The 21,418-nt window shown below is 40.8% G+C and overlaps 1 protein-coding gene across 1 annotated transcript; it reads right to left on the minus strand.

Moving 5' to 3' along the window:
- Positions 1–5,180: 5,180 nt before the first annotated feature.
- On the minus strand, positions 5,181–10,562 carry LOC131664177 (uncharacterized). The gene has a single exon (XM_058935066.1). The coding sequence runs from the start codon at positions 10,560–10,562 to the stop codon at positions 5,181–5,183; it is 5,382 nt and encodes a 1,793-aa protein (XP_058791049.1).
- Between the last annotated feature and the right edge of the window lie 10,856 nt (positions 10,563–21,418).

Genomic DNA, 21,418 nt, shown 5'->3' on the forward strand with positions numbered 1-21,418 from the left:
ATAAATTATTAACTACTCAACGTCATCCCACACAATAGAATGAATATTAATAAATGTTACAACTCACTATTGCTTTGAAGCTGTTGTTTCCAGGCTGGTCTTGCTGCTCGTCAAGACTGTTGTGGTAGCTATCGTTGTCATTGAGTTGCTGTACCATCTTGTTGTCATTGTTGCCGCTGTACTCATGTTTATTGCGAGCGTCAATGTAAACAAACGCGCGGGCCGACCTTCTGTAGATTATGAGGGATAATAAAAGATCTAATTCGTATTACTAACAAGTGCTTTTCGATTCACTCATACCTCATAGCTTCCACTCACTTTCTTTAGATAAGAGGACATACTGGTTGACTGACGCACGTTTCCACATGCTCCCCGATTTACGTACTGAGCATAATTAGCTACGCGCGTCCTTTTAGTGTAATTGCGCGAATATAATAATTAAACGGTTATACCCCGTTACAGTGTTTAGCGAATGACAAAACTTGCGTAATAGTGTATATCGCATATATAATTATGTATCTTTCTTTGTAATCATCATGTAATCGTAATCATCGTGTATTTGAAGGAAAATTTAATAAATTAATTTTTTAATTAAATTTTTGTTTTTTTTGATGAGAATTCCTTGTTAAAAATTGGTAGAAATAGATTTGGGTTATTGGGTTATGGGGGGACTTTACGAACGTATGCTTAAGTACACTGTCCGAATAAAGTAGAAGGGTAGGCCGATCGCTCGGCGCAGGTTGGTCCCAATCGCGGCCCGCGTCTCGCCGCGTATTTCGTTCAAAGATTTTTGCTTCTAAGAAGCCAGGGCGGGGAGTTACATAGGTAAAAGCAATTGTTTAGGTTGTGGGGGGACTTTACGAACGTATGCTTAAGTACACTGTCCGAATAAAGTAGAAGGGTAGGCCGATCGCACGGTGCAGTTTGGTCCAAATCGCGACCCGCGTCTCGCTGCGTATTTCGTTCAAAGATTTTTGCTTCTAAGAAGCCAGGGCGGGGAGTCTCATAGGTAGAAGCAATTGTTTAGATTATGGGGGGACTTTACGAACGTATGCTTAAGTACACTGTCCTAATTAAGGAGAAGGGTTGGCCGATCGCTAGGCGCTGTTTGGTCCAAATCGCGACCCGCGTCAGGCCGGGCTTCTAAGAAGAATGTTGCTGCCCCGTATGAATGATCCGTTCGTTTTGCCTTTCACAGGTGTCCGCGAGCTTGAAGCTCTTTGCTCCTGCTCGTTTTCTGTGCCCTTCGGGACCAAAGTCAGGGATGGGACCGACCGATTTAGACGTCGGAACGTGTCGGAACTGAATTTTTTGTTTGTGGCTTCTCAGAAGCCGAAAGATGCAGGAGGCCCAATCGTTTGGTCAATCATCTGGAAAGAAATTATTGATCAAAAATATAAAAGGCAGCAACAAGGTGTTTATCCTAGATATGAAAGTATTTGATTGTGATCATGAGGGCGCAATTCTCGATGACGCACACGACTGTACAGATCAAATAACCACTAACTATATACACATTACATGGATGAGAGGAACGTATGCGTAAGTACACTGAACTAATTGAGGAGAAGGGCAGGCCGATCGCTAGGCGCAGTTTGGTCCAAGTTATAGCTCAAAATTAATAAAATAAATTAACAAATTAATAATCAATTAATAAATTAATAAAATAAGCTAATAGTTTAATAAAATACTATTGTCGTGTATTAGTTGTCCTCGCCTTGGTCGTTAATCATCTTGAGCTTCTTTTCAAAAAGCTTGCCATGATCGGCGCAGTCAGCGAACTTTTCACCGTCTTTGCAGTAGAGGTGAATATGGCACATCTTGTGCAAGATGGTGCCAGTCACTTGCTGCAAAGAAGCACACTTCTTCACGTTCACTGTGATTTGTCGGAGCGTGAAATCAGTTATCCCAAAATTTTGTTCATTCAACTTTCATTTCAACGTCATCGTTGAAATAACGGTGAGGGAAATAGTCGTAGTATGCGCGCAAATCAATTTCGTCTAAACTGATTTCACCAGACGGCCTATAAAGAAAAAACATAAATTTATCAATAATTTGCCAATCATCTTTTATACACATAAAAATTAACTATTTACCTCTCGATGGGCTGAGGCTTTACATTCAGATCCCGTGAAGAAAGCCGTGAACTGCGACGAAGACGATTCTCCTCACCAGAAGCTAAAGATGATGACGCCATGATCTAGAATAAATCAAATATATATTATAAAGCTATAAAATTTTTATAATATATATAGTTATAAAAATTATTATAATATATATAGTTATAAAAAAATTATTATAATATATATAGTTATAAAAATTATTATAATAATTAACTACATTTCACGCATAAGTTAAAGCAATAAAGAAAATTTCTAATTTTTTTAGCAATTTTCAACAGGCTGTATTTCAGTGATTTCAAATTTTTTGGTTACAAATTTTTTGGAGCACCTGTAGCCATGCAATTCTTGGATAAATCACCAAAAAAAAAATGTTCCAAAATTTTTATCTTATTATTTTACTCTATGGCCTGCAACGATTGCCGAAAATCGTTTGGACTCGCGTGAGCTACTAAGCGTGGCTGAGCGTAACAGCCGCGATCGGTTTGAGTTAGAGAGAGAGAGAGAGGGCGCGTTAGGGGCAATGACCGGGAGGGGAGAGTTAGCTAGCCAGTATGACTGTGTCCTTCAGGCGACCTCGCAGCTCTTTGCGTCGGAAAAATAAAGAGTTCTCTCCCACTCGAGTGATACCGTGAGATAGAACAGATAATTAGCGAGTGACAAGGCGAGTGTGCACACTGCAGAACGTGTGCACCACTAGTGTAAAGGATAATTGTGAGTGGAGTGCCGAGTGCGCCCACTGCTCAACGTGCGCGGCCTCGGCAGCTACGAGAGCAACCTCAGCAGCTTCAACAGCAACGCGACAGCCCCAGCGGAGAAGCAGGCGCAGAGGCAGTTCATCGCCCAGCAGATAGTCGGATACGGTTGGCCACCGTATCCCCTTCGATTTATCGGTATGTGCACGGCACTTTTCCATTGTGTTAGCGTGCGATCCCGCGCAGCGTGCGTGGCGGGTTTATTGACAGCGTGCGTGCGAATAGTCCGTGACGATCGCGAGATTTACTCTCTCTCTCCCCGTTCGAATTATTATATCGAAACAGCGTGCGTCTCTCGGCAAATCCCTCCCTTATACAAATCAGAGTTAATTGAATAAAGTGGTTAGAGATCCCCGAGAACGATCTTATCATTGAGTCTTTCCTTTGTCCGAGATCGGTGTTATTGTTGACATCCGATTCGAATGCGCCGGTAATCTAGCACGGATCGTGCGAGCGTAGCAGAAGCGGTTCGTCGACCGAGGTGCTTGCGGTGTCCGACGGAGCGCTAGTAAGCTAGCGCGCCAGCGCCACTGTGCGGAGGGATCGCGCACCCAAGTCAGATCGTTGAGCGAACACGGCGCATGCGCACAGCGGATCAAGGTGAGTAAGTGTGCTGGAGGCACACAGTTAATAGCGCACCGTCTGGCTGTATTGAGGATTACGATTACCCGGGATTTGTGGCTAGGCGGCAGCCTGTTACAGGCCATATATAATGATAATGAATTTTATTTACTTCGATTTAAAATAATTCTTCGGTTATTTATTTAATTATTTTTAGTATATATTATAAGAATTTTTTGTTTAAATAATTTTTTATAAACTATTCCAAATGACAAAAAAAAATACGGGTATTTTTTTTTCGATTTGCCTATGAATCGCATAGTTAGTTTAACGCCATCTTTTCCAGTTATAGCCTAATGGGTTAAACTAAGCTAATAGCTTAATAAATTAATAAAATAAAATAATAAATTAATAATCAATCAATAAATTAATAAAATAAGCTAATAGTTTAATAAACTTCTATTGTCATGTATTATTTTATCTGTTTTAAGTAGCTGCTATTTTCTCAACAACAGCTGATGGGGAAATTCTTATTCGAATAAATTTACCACGACGTTCCGTTCGAGAAAATGTTTAAAAAATTTTCAACCCATTAACGACCAAAGAGGTCAGTTTTTGGACATATTTTTGACCGCAAAATTAATTTGTAAAACGAAACGATAAATTGATCCAGGGTACCATACCTTATTTTTTTGGGTGTGCTGAATCTACATCCGGGCTCAAAATTCAAAAATTTTGCTTACAGAATGACATATGGCCGATTTTTTATAAAGAAATAGGGAAATTTGAAAAAAAAAAATTTTTTGGAATTTAAAAAAATTAAAATTAAAAAAAATTTTTTTCGTTCGGGACAAAACTTTATATTGTGATCGAATGGTATGTCATTTTTTATGCGTAAGATCGAGTTACCTGCGATTTCGATTGATTTTACCCGAGGGAGGAGGCAAACTTACGTGACCGGCAGTGTTAATTTATAAAATTAATTGACTTAATTAATATTACATATTTCCACGGCCATTCAATAGGTTCGTGAGTTCAATGACGAAGGATGGCGGCAGACGTTGTGTATTTTCCGGACGGTTGTCATTAGTGGGGGAAAGGGAAGCGCGTTGCGCCGATATTGCGTAAAATGCGGTGTATTTTTCGCGAGCAATCTCGATCAATTACTACCTTCTTGATCCAAGTAAAACTACGCGGATCTTTTGCGAAGCGAGAGTGTCGGTGAATTTTGAGCGGTTGAGTTGTCTTGGAGTGGGAAAAATAACCGATTGGATTATTCCACTTCAAACTTAACAATTTATTTGTACTACTATTTACAAAGGTTGACTAGTTAAAGGCAATTGAATTTAATAATAAAAGAGTTGAAAATAACGGTTATAAAAATGGAGCGATGAGGCACAGCACGCACTCACCGAACTCCAAATTCAAAAGTGAGGGTCAAACGAAGCGACGTTCGACTGCGCGGAAATGGGAGGAGCAAAACACGGTCCTCGCACTCCCGCGAGAGTGCGCGTGATAATTAGCGCGCGAATTCAAATGTGTAAATAAAATATAGACTCTTGCCTGGCGGCATCGGTCTCAACACCGCCCGCCTCGTTGTGAGAAACAACGACGGTAAAGAGAGTAACTGTTTCATTACATACTAAGTATCAAATTAACAAATAATAAATATCAAATTAAAAAAAAATAAATAATCTTCAAGATTAAATAAATGGCAAGCAAATTCAGGAATAAGAGAGAGCAATTAGTCTTCGCTAGCGCTGGAAATTGAGTCGTTGGCGTCCGAGACGTCGTCACCGAGGCCGCCCGCCGTGGAGACATTGGGGCCGCTCGCCATGGGATTGTCCGGGAAGCCAGCGTCTAAAACCTCGGTTTCCACCGGGAGGCGGATGAGCTTCACGAAGGGGCGATCCAATGTCGTTGTAGCGGTCTTGAGAGTCGCAACACGAGGGAGGCCATCTCGGCCAACATGTAGCTGAAGTACTCGAGCCATGGGCCACTTGGTAGCAGGAAGATTGATGTCTGTGATGAGCACGAGGTCACCTTCCTTCAGAATTGAATTGCGGGTGAGCCACTTGGAGCGCAGCTGGTGCTGATGTATCACTTCCCGCTGCCAGCGGGACCAGAAGTGATTCCGCATCACTGTAGTCAACTCGTAGCGCGCGACACCTGCAATTTGACGAGAAATATCACAAGGCTCGGGGAGAGCTGTGAGAGCCTTGCCGATGAGGAAATATCCAGGAGTGAGCGCTGTCGAATCCTCGGGATTGTTGCTGAGAGGGCAGATGGGACGAGAGTTTAATAAGGCCTCTATCTGCGTGGTGAGGGTGGAAAACTCCTCGAACGTCAGTGTGGCGTCGCCGAGGACTCGCTTCAAATGATGTTTGAAGGATTTGACTCCAGCTTCCCAGAGGCCGCCGAAGTAAGGAGCGCGTGGAGGGATGAATTCCCAACTGACACAGTCTGCTGCGAGGGCATCCTTGACCTCCTTTGAAAATGAGGAAGCTTCATCGAAGAGGCGACAAAGCTCTGCACTGGCTCCCTGAAAAGTCGTTGCATTGTCGGAGTAGACAGTGTGTGGAATTCCCCGTCGTCCGGTGAAGCGAGAGAAGGCGTCGAGAAAGGGCCTCGTTGTCATGTCCGAAACAACCTCCAGATGAATTGCTCGGGTGGCGAAGCACACGAAAACGCAGACGTAGCCTTTGGTCGACTTTTGTCCTCGTCCCTTGCTTGTGCGCACCGGAAACGGGCCGGCATAGTCAAGGCCGCAGGTAGAAAATGAAGAAGACTGTTCTCCTCGAGAGGCTGGAAGCGGAGCCATTTGTTGCTCTTCCACTCGGCCTTGGAATCGGATGCAGCGTACGCAGCGACGAACAAACTGCCGCACGGTGTTGCGCACTTGCGGGATCCAAAAGCGTCGACGGATGTAGCTGAGGACAAGTTGAGGTCCTCCGTGCATGGTGCGAAAATGGGCGTCGCGTATGATGAGAGTGGTGAGACGACTCTTCAAAGGGATGATTGGTGGATGAGCTTCGTCGTATGACAATCCAAAATTGTCCAGACGGCCGCCAAGGCGCAGAACTCCGTGCTCATCGATAAATGGCCAGCAAGAACGAACTGACGACTTTCGTGGAAAAGGCTGGTGCTCTCGTAAGCATTTGAGCTCGATGGCGTAAAACTCACCCTGAATTGCTCGAATGATAAAGCGAGTAGCGCCTCTCACTTCGTCGGCAGTCAAACCTCTACCAGGCTGATGATCCTTGTCAGGTAGCGCTTTGCGTTTTCTAATCGCAGGCCACCGTAGAACGTAGGCGTAGGCGTAGATGAGGACTTTGAGGCTGGAGAACCTGGTGATGTAGCTCTCGAAAGTCGTGTCTTGCTTGGCCGCATGAAGGACCACAGACTTCGGAGACTTTCGCTCGAGATCCGACGACGCCGACTCTGGTGTGGGATGCCATGAAGACCAGTCCTTGCAAAGCCAGGATGGTCCATTCCACCAGAGCGTGTGGGCTTGCAGCTGCTCCGGAGAAAGGCCTCGTGAGGCGCAGTCTGCTGGATTGTCCTCGGAGACGACGTGATGCCATGAGACATCAGGCAGCAGCGTTTGGATGTCACCAACTCGCGTGGCTACGAACGTTTTCCAATGGGAGGCGCGCTCGCGCAGCCAAGCGAGAGTGACAGTTGAGTCGCACCAGCAGAAAGTCCTGGCTGGTGGATGTAGAAGCTGCGGCGTGAGCGCAGCGATGAGACGAGCTAGCAGTTGAGCCCCGCATAACTCCAGCCGTGGGATGCTGACAGTTTTGATGGGCGATACCTTGCTCTTGGCGATGATGATGGATGACGACCACTGTTGATTTTCATCCTGGGTTACGAAGTACAGGACGGCTGCGTAGGCTTGCTCAGAGGCATCTGAAAACCCGTGAAGAAACCAGAGAGGTTTCGAGTTGCAGCCGAAGTACCTTGGAATTCGAATTGCTTCGATGTCTCGGAGTTGCTGGTGGAACGCTGTCCATTCGTCCAACAAATCGTCGATAAGAGTTTGATCCCAGTCGTATCCTTGAAGCCACAGCAGCTGGATCAAAATTTTCGCTCGGATGAGAATGAGTGCCAGCCAACCAACAGGGTCAAAGAGACGAGCGACGGTAGAGAGGAGACCGCGCTTCGTCGGTGGAGCCTCGGCTGCCAGTGATTGTACCCTAAAACAAAACTGGTCGAGCGAGGGTATCCATCGTAGGCCCAGCGTGGAGACAACATCATCAGCGGAAAGATCCAGCTCCTGCGTGTGGACGTCGTTGAGCGAGGTGAGGAGACGATGATCGTTGGCCGACCACTTATCCAGTTCCATTCCGGCAGATTTGAGGATGCCGATGAGCTGTGATCGGGATTTCAAAGCCTCCTCGATGGTGTTTGCACCGGCAAATGCGTCGTCCACATAGGTATGGTTCTCGAGGATGGACGCACCCAGCGGAAACTTTTCTCTCTCGTCCTCGGCTAACTGTCGCAGTGCTCGATTGGCTTGGTAGGGAGCACAAGCCGTGCCGTACGTCACAGTGGTGAGACGGTAATGTTGAATGGCCTCTTCTATGGTGTCGCGCCAAACGATGCGGAGACAATCGGTGTCCTCTGGATGGATCCGGAATTGGCGAAACATCTTCACGATGTCGGCGGAGAAAACGTAGCGATAATTACGCCAGTGTGTCATTATCACCGGAGTCTCCGTCTGTGTTTTGGGTCCAGCGTGTACCGTGTCGTTGAAGGAAACATCGTTCTCGGCTGGCTGTGAAGCGTTGAAGACGACCCGAATTTTCCCACTGCCGTCGGCCTTGAAGACAGCATGGTGTGGAATGTAGTACACGCGTAAAGAGTTGACGTCGTAAGTCGGCACGCGCTCCAGGTGCCCCAGCTCCTCGTACTCCCGCATGAAGTTAACGTAGGCCTGGCGCTCCGCGGGCTTGCGGTGGTAGCGCCTCTCGCTGCTCAGTAGCCGGGATCTAGCGATATTGAGGCTACCTGGAAATTCGGGTTCTTTTGAGAAAGGTATTCTGAGGACGTACCTGCCTGTCTCATCTCTGCTGTGAGTGCGCACAAAGTGTTCCTCGCACTCCTGTTCCTCAGCAGAGAGGGGTACCTTCATTGGAACCTCCTCGAGTTCCCAAAAGCGACGAATCTCGTCACGCAGTTGGCAGCAGCTCGTGGATGTGTGAAAACATCGCACGATGTGGTATGCCGATGAGGCAGCTGATGACGATGTGGCCGCTGTGGGTCCCGTCAGTACCCAGCCAAGAGCGGTATTTTGAGCAACCGGCTCGTCCTCAGCAGCTTTCTTCAGACCCTCCAGGATGAGCAGGTTGTACACGTCACCTCCTAAAAGGCAGTCAGCACCTCCAGGCACGTAGTACTTAGGATCCGCTAACTCCAACCCTGCGATGTGACTCCAGTCACCATACTGGATGGGCTCTGCTGGGAGCGATGTGGTGATCTGTGGTACCACCAGGGCAGTCAAGTGCAGCTTGAAGTCCTTTGAGCCATTGGACTTCACCATGAGGTTCACCTCTCCAACTGATTTGGCTCCAGTCTCTCCTCCAACGCCAGTGATTTTAGTGCAAGAGCGTCGCTTGGACAGACGCAGGGCTTGCACCACTCGTTCGGACACGAGAGACACCTCGGAGGCTGGATCCAGAAGGGCACGCACCAGCAACGTCTCACCAGCTGCTGTCTCCAAAATTATACGGGCTGTGGCCATAAGTATCACTCGCTTACCTCTGCTCTGTGTGTGATACGTTGAGGGTGAAGATAGGGATGGTCCAGTTGGCTCATTCGAAGAGGCAGCAGCTGGGCCCATACTGTTACCATGGAGGAAGGAGTGATGAAGCTGGTTGCAGTTCGTGACCCTGCAGCGTATAGGTGATGGGCAGGTTGATGAGTTGTGTCCCAAGCGTAGACAGTTGACACATACTCCCAGCTTCTCCACCAATCTCCATCTTCCAGCACAGTTGGTGTTCACAAAGTTGTGACAGTAACCGAGGGAGTGATTTCCCTTGCACGACAAGCATGGCTCTTTCACTTTGGCCACTTTCTTGTTGTCGGCACTTGGAGGTGGCTGCTGGACTTGAGTAGTATGACTGCTGTGTGTCTTGGCTGAATTCATTTTCGTTGCACCATTACTCTTCTCCAGAGGCTTGGATTTAGCAATGGATGTGACTGGTTCAGTATCCATGGTTGATGCAGTCATCAGCGTACGGCACCTACACTCCAAGAATTTTTTCAGATCCTGGTAGGGAGGAAATCCATCATTCCTCTCAATGGATTTTTCCCAGTCAGTCTTCGTGACCTTGTCGAGTCTCCTCTCAACAAGCTGGACAAACCAGTCGTCCCACTGGTCGACTGGTCGCTCAAGCAACTCAAAGGATCGCTTGGCCTCTTCCACAGTATCCAGAAGTCTACCTATTTCAGCGGCGGAAGCCTTTGAGACAGGTGGCATGGTGAAGAGACGTCCCATCTGATCTGCCAGCTTGACACGTATATTGTCGTAAGTGCTGAGCAGAATATTCCAGGCCACAGTCCAGTTGGCATTGGTAATCTGGATACCCTTGAGCCTCTGAGCAGCCTTGCCTTCTACACAAGACAGTAGTCGATCCAGTTTCTCAGAGTCCTCCACATGAGTCTTCTTGATCACCATGGCGTCGAATCTCTCCTTGAACGCTTCCCAATCTCTCTGCTCCCCACTGAACAATGGGAGTTTCAAGGCTGGAAATGCTGATGGCGTGGAGAACATTTGGATGTTTGGAGCGGTGCTTGTACCTGGAGCGGATTGGATTGGAGTTGCCATGGGAGCCATGCGAGTGGTTAGCTCTATCTTGGCAATTGAGTACTCCGACTCATAAGTGTGGTAGAGATCATCCTTGAAGTTAGGATACGTGCTGGCCAGAGCCTTGTTTTCCCTGCGTACCAACGACCTTCTGTCCTTGATCGCCTGCCAGTAGCTCTCGAGCAGCTGCAGTCTAGTGGTGAGGAACTGGAGAGTCTGGTCCTTCTTGGCCTTACTCTTGTCAGTGTTGGTCACAAAGTTGATGATGTTTTTGCCATCATCAAGCTGGTCTTCCAAAGAATCTGATGGTTCACCCATGGTGACTCTTCACAGTAACACAGCACAAGATTACAATTTTTCACTGTAATCACTCCACTTTACCACACACACACACACACACACACTATTTATTGCTACCACCAACTAGCAATGAATAGTTACTGGTCTCACAGCACGAGCTCCAGCACTGCGTGACAGCTGTCACAACAAGTTGTCGTTTGAAAGCAGACGAAAATTTTAAAATGTCACGTGACAGTTTGGTTTCAAAAGACATCAAAAGGTCACGTGGAAAGCGCGGCTCGGAGAGAGGCCAAGCTCGAACTCCAGAAAATCCGCAGGGGGTCTCTGTGAGAGCGCGGACCTCGAAGAGAAGGAGCGCGCAAGTGCGTGTGCACCTGAGGGCAAAAGTGATCGAGAGGGAGAGGGAGAGGGGTGTCGCAGCAGTGCGTGCGAGGTCACTCACCTTCCGCCCCTTTCACTTTCGTTTTGGCGTGATGATGTTCCGGCACTGTGATTCGCCGAGAAAACCGACGCCACCGTTAACGGTCGTTTTTGCGTTCTTGAAAAACTCGCCGTTTTTCCTCCAACTTTCACACTTTCCGTGAAAAGCCCCAAAAAACCGCAATTTACAAAACACGGGATCGTCTCCTCGGCGTGTCTTGTAAATTAAGGGCAAAAAAAAAGGGAAAAAAAACGTTTTTTTTTTTGCACTTTCACCTCGCGAACTCTTTTTCACTCAACATATCACCAGGCACTTTATTTCACCGGAGATCGAAGATCCGGCTCGAAGGACCATGTATTTTTCGCGAGCAATCTCGATCAATTACTACCTTCTTGATCCAAGTAAAACTACGCGGATCTTTTGCGAAGCGAGAGTGTCGGTGAATTTTGAGCGGTTGAGTTGTCTTGGAGTAGGAAAAATAACCGATTGGATTATTCCACTTCAAACTTAACAATTTATTTGTACTACTATTTACAAAGGTTGACTAGTTAAAGGCAATTGAATTTAATAATAAAAGAGTTGAAAATAACGGTTATAAAAATGGAGCGATGAGGCACAGCACGCACTCACCGAACTCCAAATTCAAAAGTGAGGGTCAAACGAAGCGACGTTCGACTGCGCGGAAATGGGAGGAGCAAAACACGGTCCTCGCACTCCCGCGAGAGTGCGCGTGATAATTAGCGCGCGAATTCAAATGTGTAAATAAAATATAGACTCTTGCCTGGCGGCATCGGTCTCAACATGCGGGGAAAACCAGATACCGGCGCGGAATAAAATTCAAGCTTCTTTTCAGGAATTCTTGAGATTTTTATTTTACCTTTTTAAAATTAATTAATACAATGAAATATAATTATGATTAATATTAGATACGACATATATATATACTTATTTGTGTTACTTTTTTTTCACTTTGTACGTCAATTTTTCGAAATTTCAAGATTTTTCACATTTTTTGTCAATATGTCGAAATTTCATGATTTTTTTCACTTTTTCACGTTTTTAGTCAATTTCACGAAATTTCAAGATTTTTTAGTTTTTTCGTGAATTTGACGAACTTTAATGATTTTTCACTTTTTTTGTTAATTTATCGAAATTTTAGAATTATTCAATATTTTCTTGAATTTATCAAAATTTAATGATCTTTCGCATTTTTCGTAATTTTATCGAAACTTAAGGATTTTTCAGTTTTTACGAAATTTTTCCGATCAACCACCCAACCCCCGGAGCTCTGCCAGGGCTCGATATCTTTGGATCTCCAAACGCTATCCAATAGTTAACGCTTCACATTTTTAAAAATTATTTAAAAAAATTTGTTTAATATATTTTTCTAGAAAAGTGACTTTTCACCCGTGAATTTTACCTTTTTGGTTTTCCAAGAGTACCCTCGTATAGCAGGTTAATATTTAGGGGGGTTACGTTGCACGGATTCATTTTTTTTTTTTCGATTAATGACTCCTTTCTTGCGAATTAGAATCCATTAAGACAATAATCCAACCCAACCCAACTAGGACAACGAACGCAGTAACCCAACTAAGTCAAATCTTTTGGTGTACCATAAATTGCAGATGCTTAGGTAGATGACGTATTTGAAATTAAACTCGCAAGCAAATTCGACTGGTAATTATATAAAAGAAATCAGTTATTATTTGTTCTCAGTAGTATAGCAATGTATGTTCCAGCACACCTGCGGAGGGTCTGAAATCCTTTGACCCCACCGGGCTTAACCCTTTGGCCCCCTGGCTTAACCCTTTCATGTTAATAATAATTATTATTGTTAATAATAATAATTATTGTTAACAATTATTATTAACAATATTCGTGGGGAGGTCCCTTGGTTTTACCCTTTGATTTCCTGGCCTCTATCCCTTCCATGTTAATTATTATTATTAATGTTAATAATTGTTTATAATTTTTGAGGAAGGTTTCTAGGGCTCCTAGTCCCTAGGGCTCCTAGTCCGTAGGGACCCTATACCTAGTGCTTTCAGTCTAATTAAATTTAAATGTTTTTTTTTTAAAGTTATAAATATATATATTATTAACAATTTACTTGCTACATTGAGAATAAAACGAATAGAAAATAGCGACGATTTTTTGAAAAAAATGAAGAGACAGACCGGAGAATCGAACCGGAGTCCTCTGGGTTGGCAGGCTAGCGTTCTACCATTAGAGCCAATGCCACATGTACCTTAGAGGATGCATATTGTGTATATTAGCTACACACGCATACATTTGGTATAGGGCCTGAGCGTGCGGAGGAGGAGGGGAGCGCATGCTGTCTATCGTTCTGGCCTGATGGGGATGCGCTACTATAGTAGTAGTAAACGTGCGCTCTCTCTCTCTCTCTCTCTCTCTCTCTCTCTCTCTCTCTCTCTCTCTCTCTCTCCTACGCTCTAGCTAAGCGTGGACCATGGTGCGCGGAGGGGAGCGTATGCTGTCTATAGTCAATACGTGCTCTCTCCACGAAGGGAACTGTTTTCGTGAGAATGCTAGAGACTACGAATGCAGTTGCTCGACTTACACCTCCTTGAGATGTTTCTCCTAAACATCTCTGCTAGGAGAGAACCTTATTCCCATCCATTCATCCTTTCTTACAATCGTTATGATTATTTTACTATTTAAATAAGCACACATTTATTATTTATTTAATATTTATTATTTTTAATTATACATTGAATAGAGTACACTTTATCTATAATCTTTATGTTCAGTGTCTGACATTTTTAAATATTCAGTTGAATTTTTATATGAATTATATTCATCTGTAAATCTTTCGACTGTGTCGATCCCTTTTGATTTTACTTGTTTTTGTCTTTCTATCATCCAATTGTGTATCTTTTGTGTATTTACTGCAGCACATACTATATTCTCGCGATTTTGACTATGATATATGCATGATGGTTTAAATTTAAGACTTAAATTTTTCAATTGCAGACATCTCATTTCAGTTTCGATATCTAAAATATTTCTGTAATTAAAAAAAAAACTAATTAAATTCGAATTTAGAATTTTGTACTATTGTATATTATTTGAACCTACTTTTCAGGAATAATTTTTTTGAGCCATTGCTTCTTTTGTAATCCTTTCACATAAATATTTCTACAATTATGTAAATAATTGCGTATAATACAATTTAAAAAATTATATGGTAAAATACCATTTCTCCATAATATACCTATAAAATTGATTATATTGAATATTTCAAATAAAATCAATGTTAATTAACGATAATAAAAATAAATACCATGATGATGTAATTCCAACCACTTATTAACACTTTGATATTCAATAGACAGTTTGAGCCAATGATATGGAGTGTAACGGGAGGATAAATCTGCAAAAATGAGAAATTTATTTAAGAACAAACTCCCACGATGCAGAGCAAACCGCCGCCACGTTAACACGTATGTTGATACGTGTATTCGCCTTAACGTCAGCTGACTTAACTTAGTTGTCTTCGATCAAGCAGAGTTGAACTCACCTTAAGTCACGTGCCTTGTGATACTCGATGAGTTTTAAGTGTAATCGACTTTGCTCCTAATCCACTTAATCCCCTAGCTATAATCGGATTAAAACCTAAGCCTTTTTCAATTGTTTAAACTATTGGGAAAAATTATATGACGAAATCGGCGAATAAGTTTAATAGATTTTATTAATAAAAAAATCTCTACAGTCTTTGTCGGGCCGAAAGACTGACGCACGCGAATAGGATTTACAATTAAATAACTTTCGGTGAGAAAGAGAGAGAGAGAGAAGATACGAATATTGGCGCGATCTAACGCTCGGCGCGAATACAAAAAATTAATGCTAACACGGTTGGACAAAATACCAAATGTATTTTGTCACGCGATAATTAAGGGAGGTGCACCTACCCTGCGGTGCAATTACGGTGATCAGCCGTAATTGTTGAAGCAAATTAAAGGTGCTCCTCCGATCCAAATCAGCTGTGCTGCCTCGATTGCAAATCTGCTGTATAATAGCTGTCACTTTTGCTGCTGCTTCCGTGATGCTGCTACTGTTGCTGCTTCCTCGCTCACCCTTGCACACGTATCCAAAATCCCAGTAAACTTTTTTATTGGCAAATCGTTGTAACACTATGCTAAACTATTTTGACGGTACTACACAAGTAACAGCTGAGACGTAACTGCTAATTCAAAAGATCGCGCGTCCCCTCTCTCTCTCAATACTTAGAACTAACGCGCGAAAATCAGAATCGCGAACGGTTCGATTAATTGAATCGACTACCGTTGCAGGAGGTTTAAAAAGTAGTACTGTAGGTGAAGTATTAGAATTTACTGTTAAATAGGCAAACTCCTTACAAATAAAAGTATTATTAAGACTCTGAAAGCCTTAAATATCTAAAATATAGTCAATCTTAGAGTATAAATCCCATTATTCTCTATGATATGTGAGCTGAATCGTATCTCAAAGCAATAATGACTATATTTTTATTCTGAAGATCTATATATAAATCCTTTAATACTAAATTAATAAGTTAGATGGTGCTACAGTCGGTTCACCCCCACTCTTTCGTTTGAGCTAACCCTTCCATATACTGCCTACAGCGCCCACACTTTGTAGGCAGTGCTCTCAGTTTGCTGGCAGCGCCCTCAGTTTGCTGACAGCGCCCTCACTTAACCTTTAAAAGCAGCTTTGGCCTAGCAAAAGAGCGCCGTCTCTCGAGACAGCCTGCGAGCTAAGCTTGCCTTACCTTACGCCATTTGCAAGTAGTTCCTCAGTAGTTAGTTGAATCCTTATTGATTTGTTTAACAAATCAATATTCATTACCAACTGAGAACAAGTTCATTTTAGAGCTGTTCACTACCTTTTCCATCCTTTCATCATAATAATCCTTTATACAACAATAGACAAGTGACTGTACAAGACAATAAAAACTAGATAACTAACAACATGACTTCTATCGCCTATTTTGAAGAAACAATTACAAATTTATGGAAAGCTTATAACCATTCGAACGATTTAGATATAGACGATTGTATTAGATGGAGAAATCTAACAGTTAATGCTATAATTTCAATTAATGAATTTATGAAACGATCTGATTTAAGTAGAGCAATTCGACAAAGGTGTCAAACTTGTGCTTGTCATTTGAATTCTATTGAAGTCAATTTAAGTAAAACTATAAAAGTTGGTGGAAGTATACAACCATTAACAGCTATTCAGGATGAAATTCTAGGAGATGGAGTTGTATGGAGACCAATTCATTCAGCCTTTGAAAATCGAATTAGTACAGTCTGTATAGTTAATCAACATGATTTAGATATAAAAACATTTCTAGTTGCCGCAAATCAACTATTACAAATTAAAATACCTCAATTTCTTGCTATCCATAATAACTTAAAAATAAATACAGAAATGGCATCACAATTTATCATAAAGAAAAATCAAGAAGAAGATATTCAAATCAAGTATTTCAATACAGAAAATGTTTGCATTTATAAGACTACTGATCTTGATAGATGGTTTCAAAATAACGTTAAAGATATTATATTTATGTTACGTCTCAAGACGTATCTTTACTCATTTACATTCTTTAAAAGTGCAATCCCGAATTTCGTAAAATCAAAACTATATACACGTCCACCAGAAAACGATACGGCAGCAAAACACAAAGACCATACTCAGCATTACACAACACACAATGAACTCAAAAAGAAAATTACTCAACTACACAAGAAACATCAGCGATTTATTGAGCACAAATTTATGTATATAAGATGAACCACCAGAAAGGTGATCAGCAATTATCGTTACTCCGTACACGTCAGTTCGACAATTGACGAATAAACTCTACGTATCGACGCTACAGTCGCGTGCAAGCCTGTTCGACAATTTGGCTAATTATTCAACTATTACCTGTCAAACTACATTATTTGATCTCAATAAATACGCGATCCAAAAAAGTGAGAACGTGCAAATTCATTATTGAACCTATCCAAATACCAAGTTCTACGATACTGAAAGTACTCTACAAACTGTAAGTACAACAAAATAAATAAATACATTCATTCTTATTCATACATCGTATATTATTCATTACTTGTGAGCCTCAATCAGCCACTAGTACTATATTGGTACGTTTCGCACATTTGCTATTCGTAGTTTATGCACGAGACGTAACAATTGGTTCCGGTACGAAAAATACATTTGATTGAGATAAAGAAAATTATTTTTATACATATTAAAACTTAGTTCTTATTAATGAATTAACGCATCAAACGGAAAAGAGAGAGTTCGAAAACCGCGGATATACGAGTAGGCGTTGTATTACAGAAGTAAGCAGCACACGTCACTTTCTTTCATAGTGACCGAATTTCAAAATTGCAATTTTGCAAAATTATGAAACTAAGACAACAGCAGAAATAAGTGACCAAGAAATAATTTTCAGCCAGTAGGTCAAATACCATACGTAGATAGAATTTCCTTTTTTCTTTTCTTTTTCCCCTTTTATTTTTGCCATCTAAATAAGTAATTGTGTTTCCATATACTTCTACCATAATTTTTTTTTGCTAACAATAATTTATCTTATTTTATATATTTTTCTACTTCATCTATTTTGATTTTGTCGAATTCCCTTTGTTTATTCCGTTTATTACGAAAGTGCAATAAATGAGCAAGAAGTCCAGCACAACGAAGGACACATCATCCATAATTAGGAAACTTACGCGATCACAAATCGACAAGAATCCAAAATTAGAAGACCTTTTAGAAAAAGGACTGGATGAGATAGCTTTCAAAAAGAGTAACAAGCTACAAAGATCGCCTATTAAGACCAAGACCCAAGAAGAAATCGTAAGAAAAGAGAAAAACACAGGAGCAATAAAGAAAATCATACCAACAGTTGACCAATTAGTTGATTTAACAGAAAAACAAACAAATAAAACCGACTACACTGATTCAGACAAATATTCACTATTAAACCAGACGTTTGACACATTTGACTCAGAAAAACACGATAGATATTCAGACATTGGAGGATTTTTAGGTGAACAAAGCCTAATATTAGGGACACCAAAAGATATATTATTCAGCATAAACACAAACGAAGAATCTGTCTACACAAAATACGCATTACCAAAAAACTCTGACGAACCTATTAACCAACAACAGAACATCGAAGATTCAAAAAAAGACATTAGAAAAATAAACAAAACACAATACATAAACGAAAAGGAGAGTGAAAGAAACACTCGGCAAATTCAAAGACAAATTCAAGAAAACCAACGTATCACAAGTCCAGCAACAAACCCAATAAACATGGCAAATTCACACCCAATCAAATTATCACTCAAAGAATTGGTAAATTATGTTCCGGACTTCGATGGCAAAAATATGCCACCCGCAAAGTACATCAGAAGATTACGACGAGTAAAAAATTTAGTAGAAGACCAAGATGAACATAATTTAGTAGAATTATTGAAAGTGAGAATGAAGGGAGAGGCAGAAGAAGCTTTAGGAAACAGCTGTGTAGAAACAATATACGAATTAATTACAGCAATACGAAGTCTATACCCAATTCAAGAAGACATACACGATCTGTGTGCTAGGATACGCAAAATAACACAAGGAACTACAGAATCAGTTATCCAATACACAAAAATAGATTATGTCAATTAGTCTTAGAAATAAAAGAAATATATAGAATACAAGAAACAAATGAAATAGCCAGGAAGAATTTCTACGAAGAATTAGATGCGGACGCAGCAAAATGTTTTAAAAAAGGAATGCGAACGGAAATAAAATACGAACTGGGCAATGAGACAACATTACAAGAAATGTCCAAAAAAGCCATAGAAATTGAAAATGACATAAATATTAGAAAAACAACAGAAAATGTAACAATTAATAACACATATGCCGAATACAATGATTATTATAGACCTGAATTACCAAAACAAATCATGATATGTCAAATTTGCCATGACCCCCAACACGAAGCACTATTTTGCCATTCTGTAGCATGCGTCTATTGTAAAGGATCAGATCACTTTTCTAATAATTGTAAAAATTCATTAGACAAAATCAATTTGATATGCAAATACTGCAGCCAAAAAGGACACTCAATAAGCGCTTGCCCACTGAATAAACGAAGAAATATCCATTGCCAATACTGTCAAGAATTAGGACATGAGGTAGGTCAATGCCCCTACATTGCCGACTACATAAAATGCTGGAAATGTGGAGAAACAGGACATGAAGCCATCAAGTGTAAAAATAAGATCACACAAAAGGTAAATAAATGTGATATTTGTGACGAAGGAAGTCATTCAACGCAAGTATGCCCTGAGGTCTTTTGTAAAAAATGCAATAAAAAAGGTCACTCTATCAAATTTTGCACAACAGGTAAAAATAGATCACCTTATAGAATATGCACCCTATGCCAAGAACAGGGACACGAAGAACAAGATTGTGAAGAAGCGCGAATATATTTCACAGAACAAAGAAATAAATCAAGTTACAAATGCCAATTATGTGATCAATTAGGTCACACAGCAAAGTACTGCAGAAAAATCGCGAATACACAACAATCTGCAAACCCTCAGCAAAATCAGCAAAACTATAACACTTACAATAGAAACCACAACAACGGATACAGAAACAATTTTAACAATGATCAAAGGAAAAAATTCTGCGCTTATTGCAAAAATATAGGTCACATAGCAAGTGAATGTAGGAAATTACAAGCACTAAAAAATTATCCAACTCAAAATATTTCAATCACATACGAAGGTTGCAACGAAACTGGACATAACATAGATAACTGTGAAAAAATTAAAAGATTACAAGAAGAAAGAATATTTTGCAGAATCTGTAAAGGTGTCAGTCATACAACAGAACAATGTCGCAAACATGGGACAAACTCGGAAAACTCTGGAGCTCCTTTGGGAAGAAACGCCTAAAGAATGAGCAGACAATAAAAACGTTCCACGACAAAACACTCACTCTCCCAACACAAACAAAACATCACATAGATACATACAGCAAATTCAAAGAAAATATAAAGGAAATAGAGAGTACCATGCTACAAACAGATATAGCTTAAAATAGTACTGATATTAACCAACAAATTACAAATGACTGTACCAAAATATACATTATCAAACTAAAAAACCTGCTCAAGTACATAGAAATAGCCGAACCAAATTCGAATAATAAACTGCAACTACTAGTAGACAGTAGAGCACAACTAAATATTATCAAAAATAGCAGCATTCAACAAAAGCAGTTAAATAGAAATGAACAAATATCTATATCAGGAATCACAGAAGACGCAATAAGAACAATAGGTTCAACACAAATATATATTGCAGATAAACCATTTGATTTCCATGTAGCACCGGATAACTTCTCTATTCCTTACGATGGAATAATAGGAATAAATGCCTTATCCAAACACAAATTAAGATTAGACAGAGGATACTTGGAAATAAATAATCAAAAAGTGCCATTAAAAGAAATCACTAGCAGAAATCAAACAAACACATTTACAGTACAAACCTCAAAAGAAATTAATGAACATCATGACACATGGAAACCCATAGCATTTGATAAAAGATACATAGTAAGCAAAAATGATATCGAAATAAATACGATTACACACAGCAAAGAAGTATCAATACATAAAGATGTAATTCAAATCCTAAATATAATAAGCGACATACAAGAAGAAACGAAAAATAGTACGAATGATCAAATATATGGGAATCCAGAAACAAAAATATCTCAACCTAACTATAACTCAAGCTTAACACAATTTATTGGAAACATTAATAAAGCCCTGGAAGACGAATCCAATGAAACCAAGGAGAACTATACTATTAATGATTATTCAAATTTTTGCGACACATTGAGAGATAACGTTGCAGGAGAGATCGATAGAAAATATGACAAAATGACGAACCTTCACATTATAAATGATATAGAAAATAACTTCAAAAACATCAATGAAAAATTCACACCTAAAGAAACTAATTTAAAACCGACACATATATTTACAACTACGCACAACGAAATTACACAAAAAGAGAAACAAGAACATGAAATAACAATACGACGAAAGCTACTGATAGATACAATAAATTTAGAACACCTGACTCAACGAAAAAAAGAAAACATAAAAAATTTAATACTGTCATTTGAAGACATATGCTGGTTAGAAGGAGATAAACTTGGCCAATGCAACATAGAAGAACACGAAATTAATTTAACTGATGATAAACCAGTATATGTTAAACAATTTCCTCTGCCATATACACTCAAGCAAATCGCATGTGATGAGACAAAAAAACTAATTACAAATAACTTAATTAGACCTTCAACAAGTGCGTTTAACGCGCCAGTATGGATTGTGCCAAAAAAGGGATTAACAAAAGAT

Source organism: Phymastichus coffea, unplaced genomic scaffold (genome assembly GCF_024137745.1).
Source record: "Phymastichus coffea isolate CEN01 unplaced genomic scaffold, Cenicafe_Pcof_1.1 PCOF00042, whole genome shotgun sequence".
In the NCBI taxonomy this organism is placed as follows: domain Eukaryota; kingdom Metazoa; phylum Arthropoda; class Insecta; order Hymenoptera; family Eulophidae; genus Phymastichus; species Phymastichus coffea.

Excerpts from the sequence above, each read along its gene's own strand:
- LOC131664177 (XM_058935066.1), bottom strand. The coding sequence starts at position 10,562 with ATGGGTGAACCATCAGATTCTTTGGAAGACCAGCTTGATGATGGCAAA.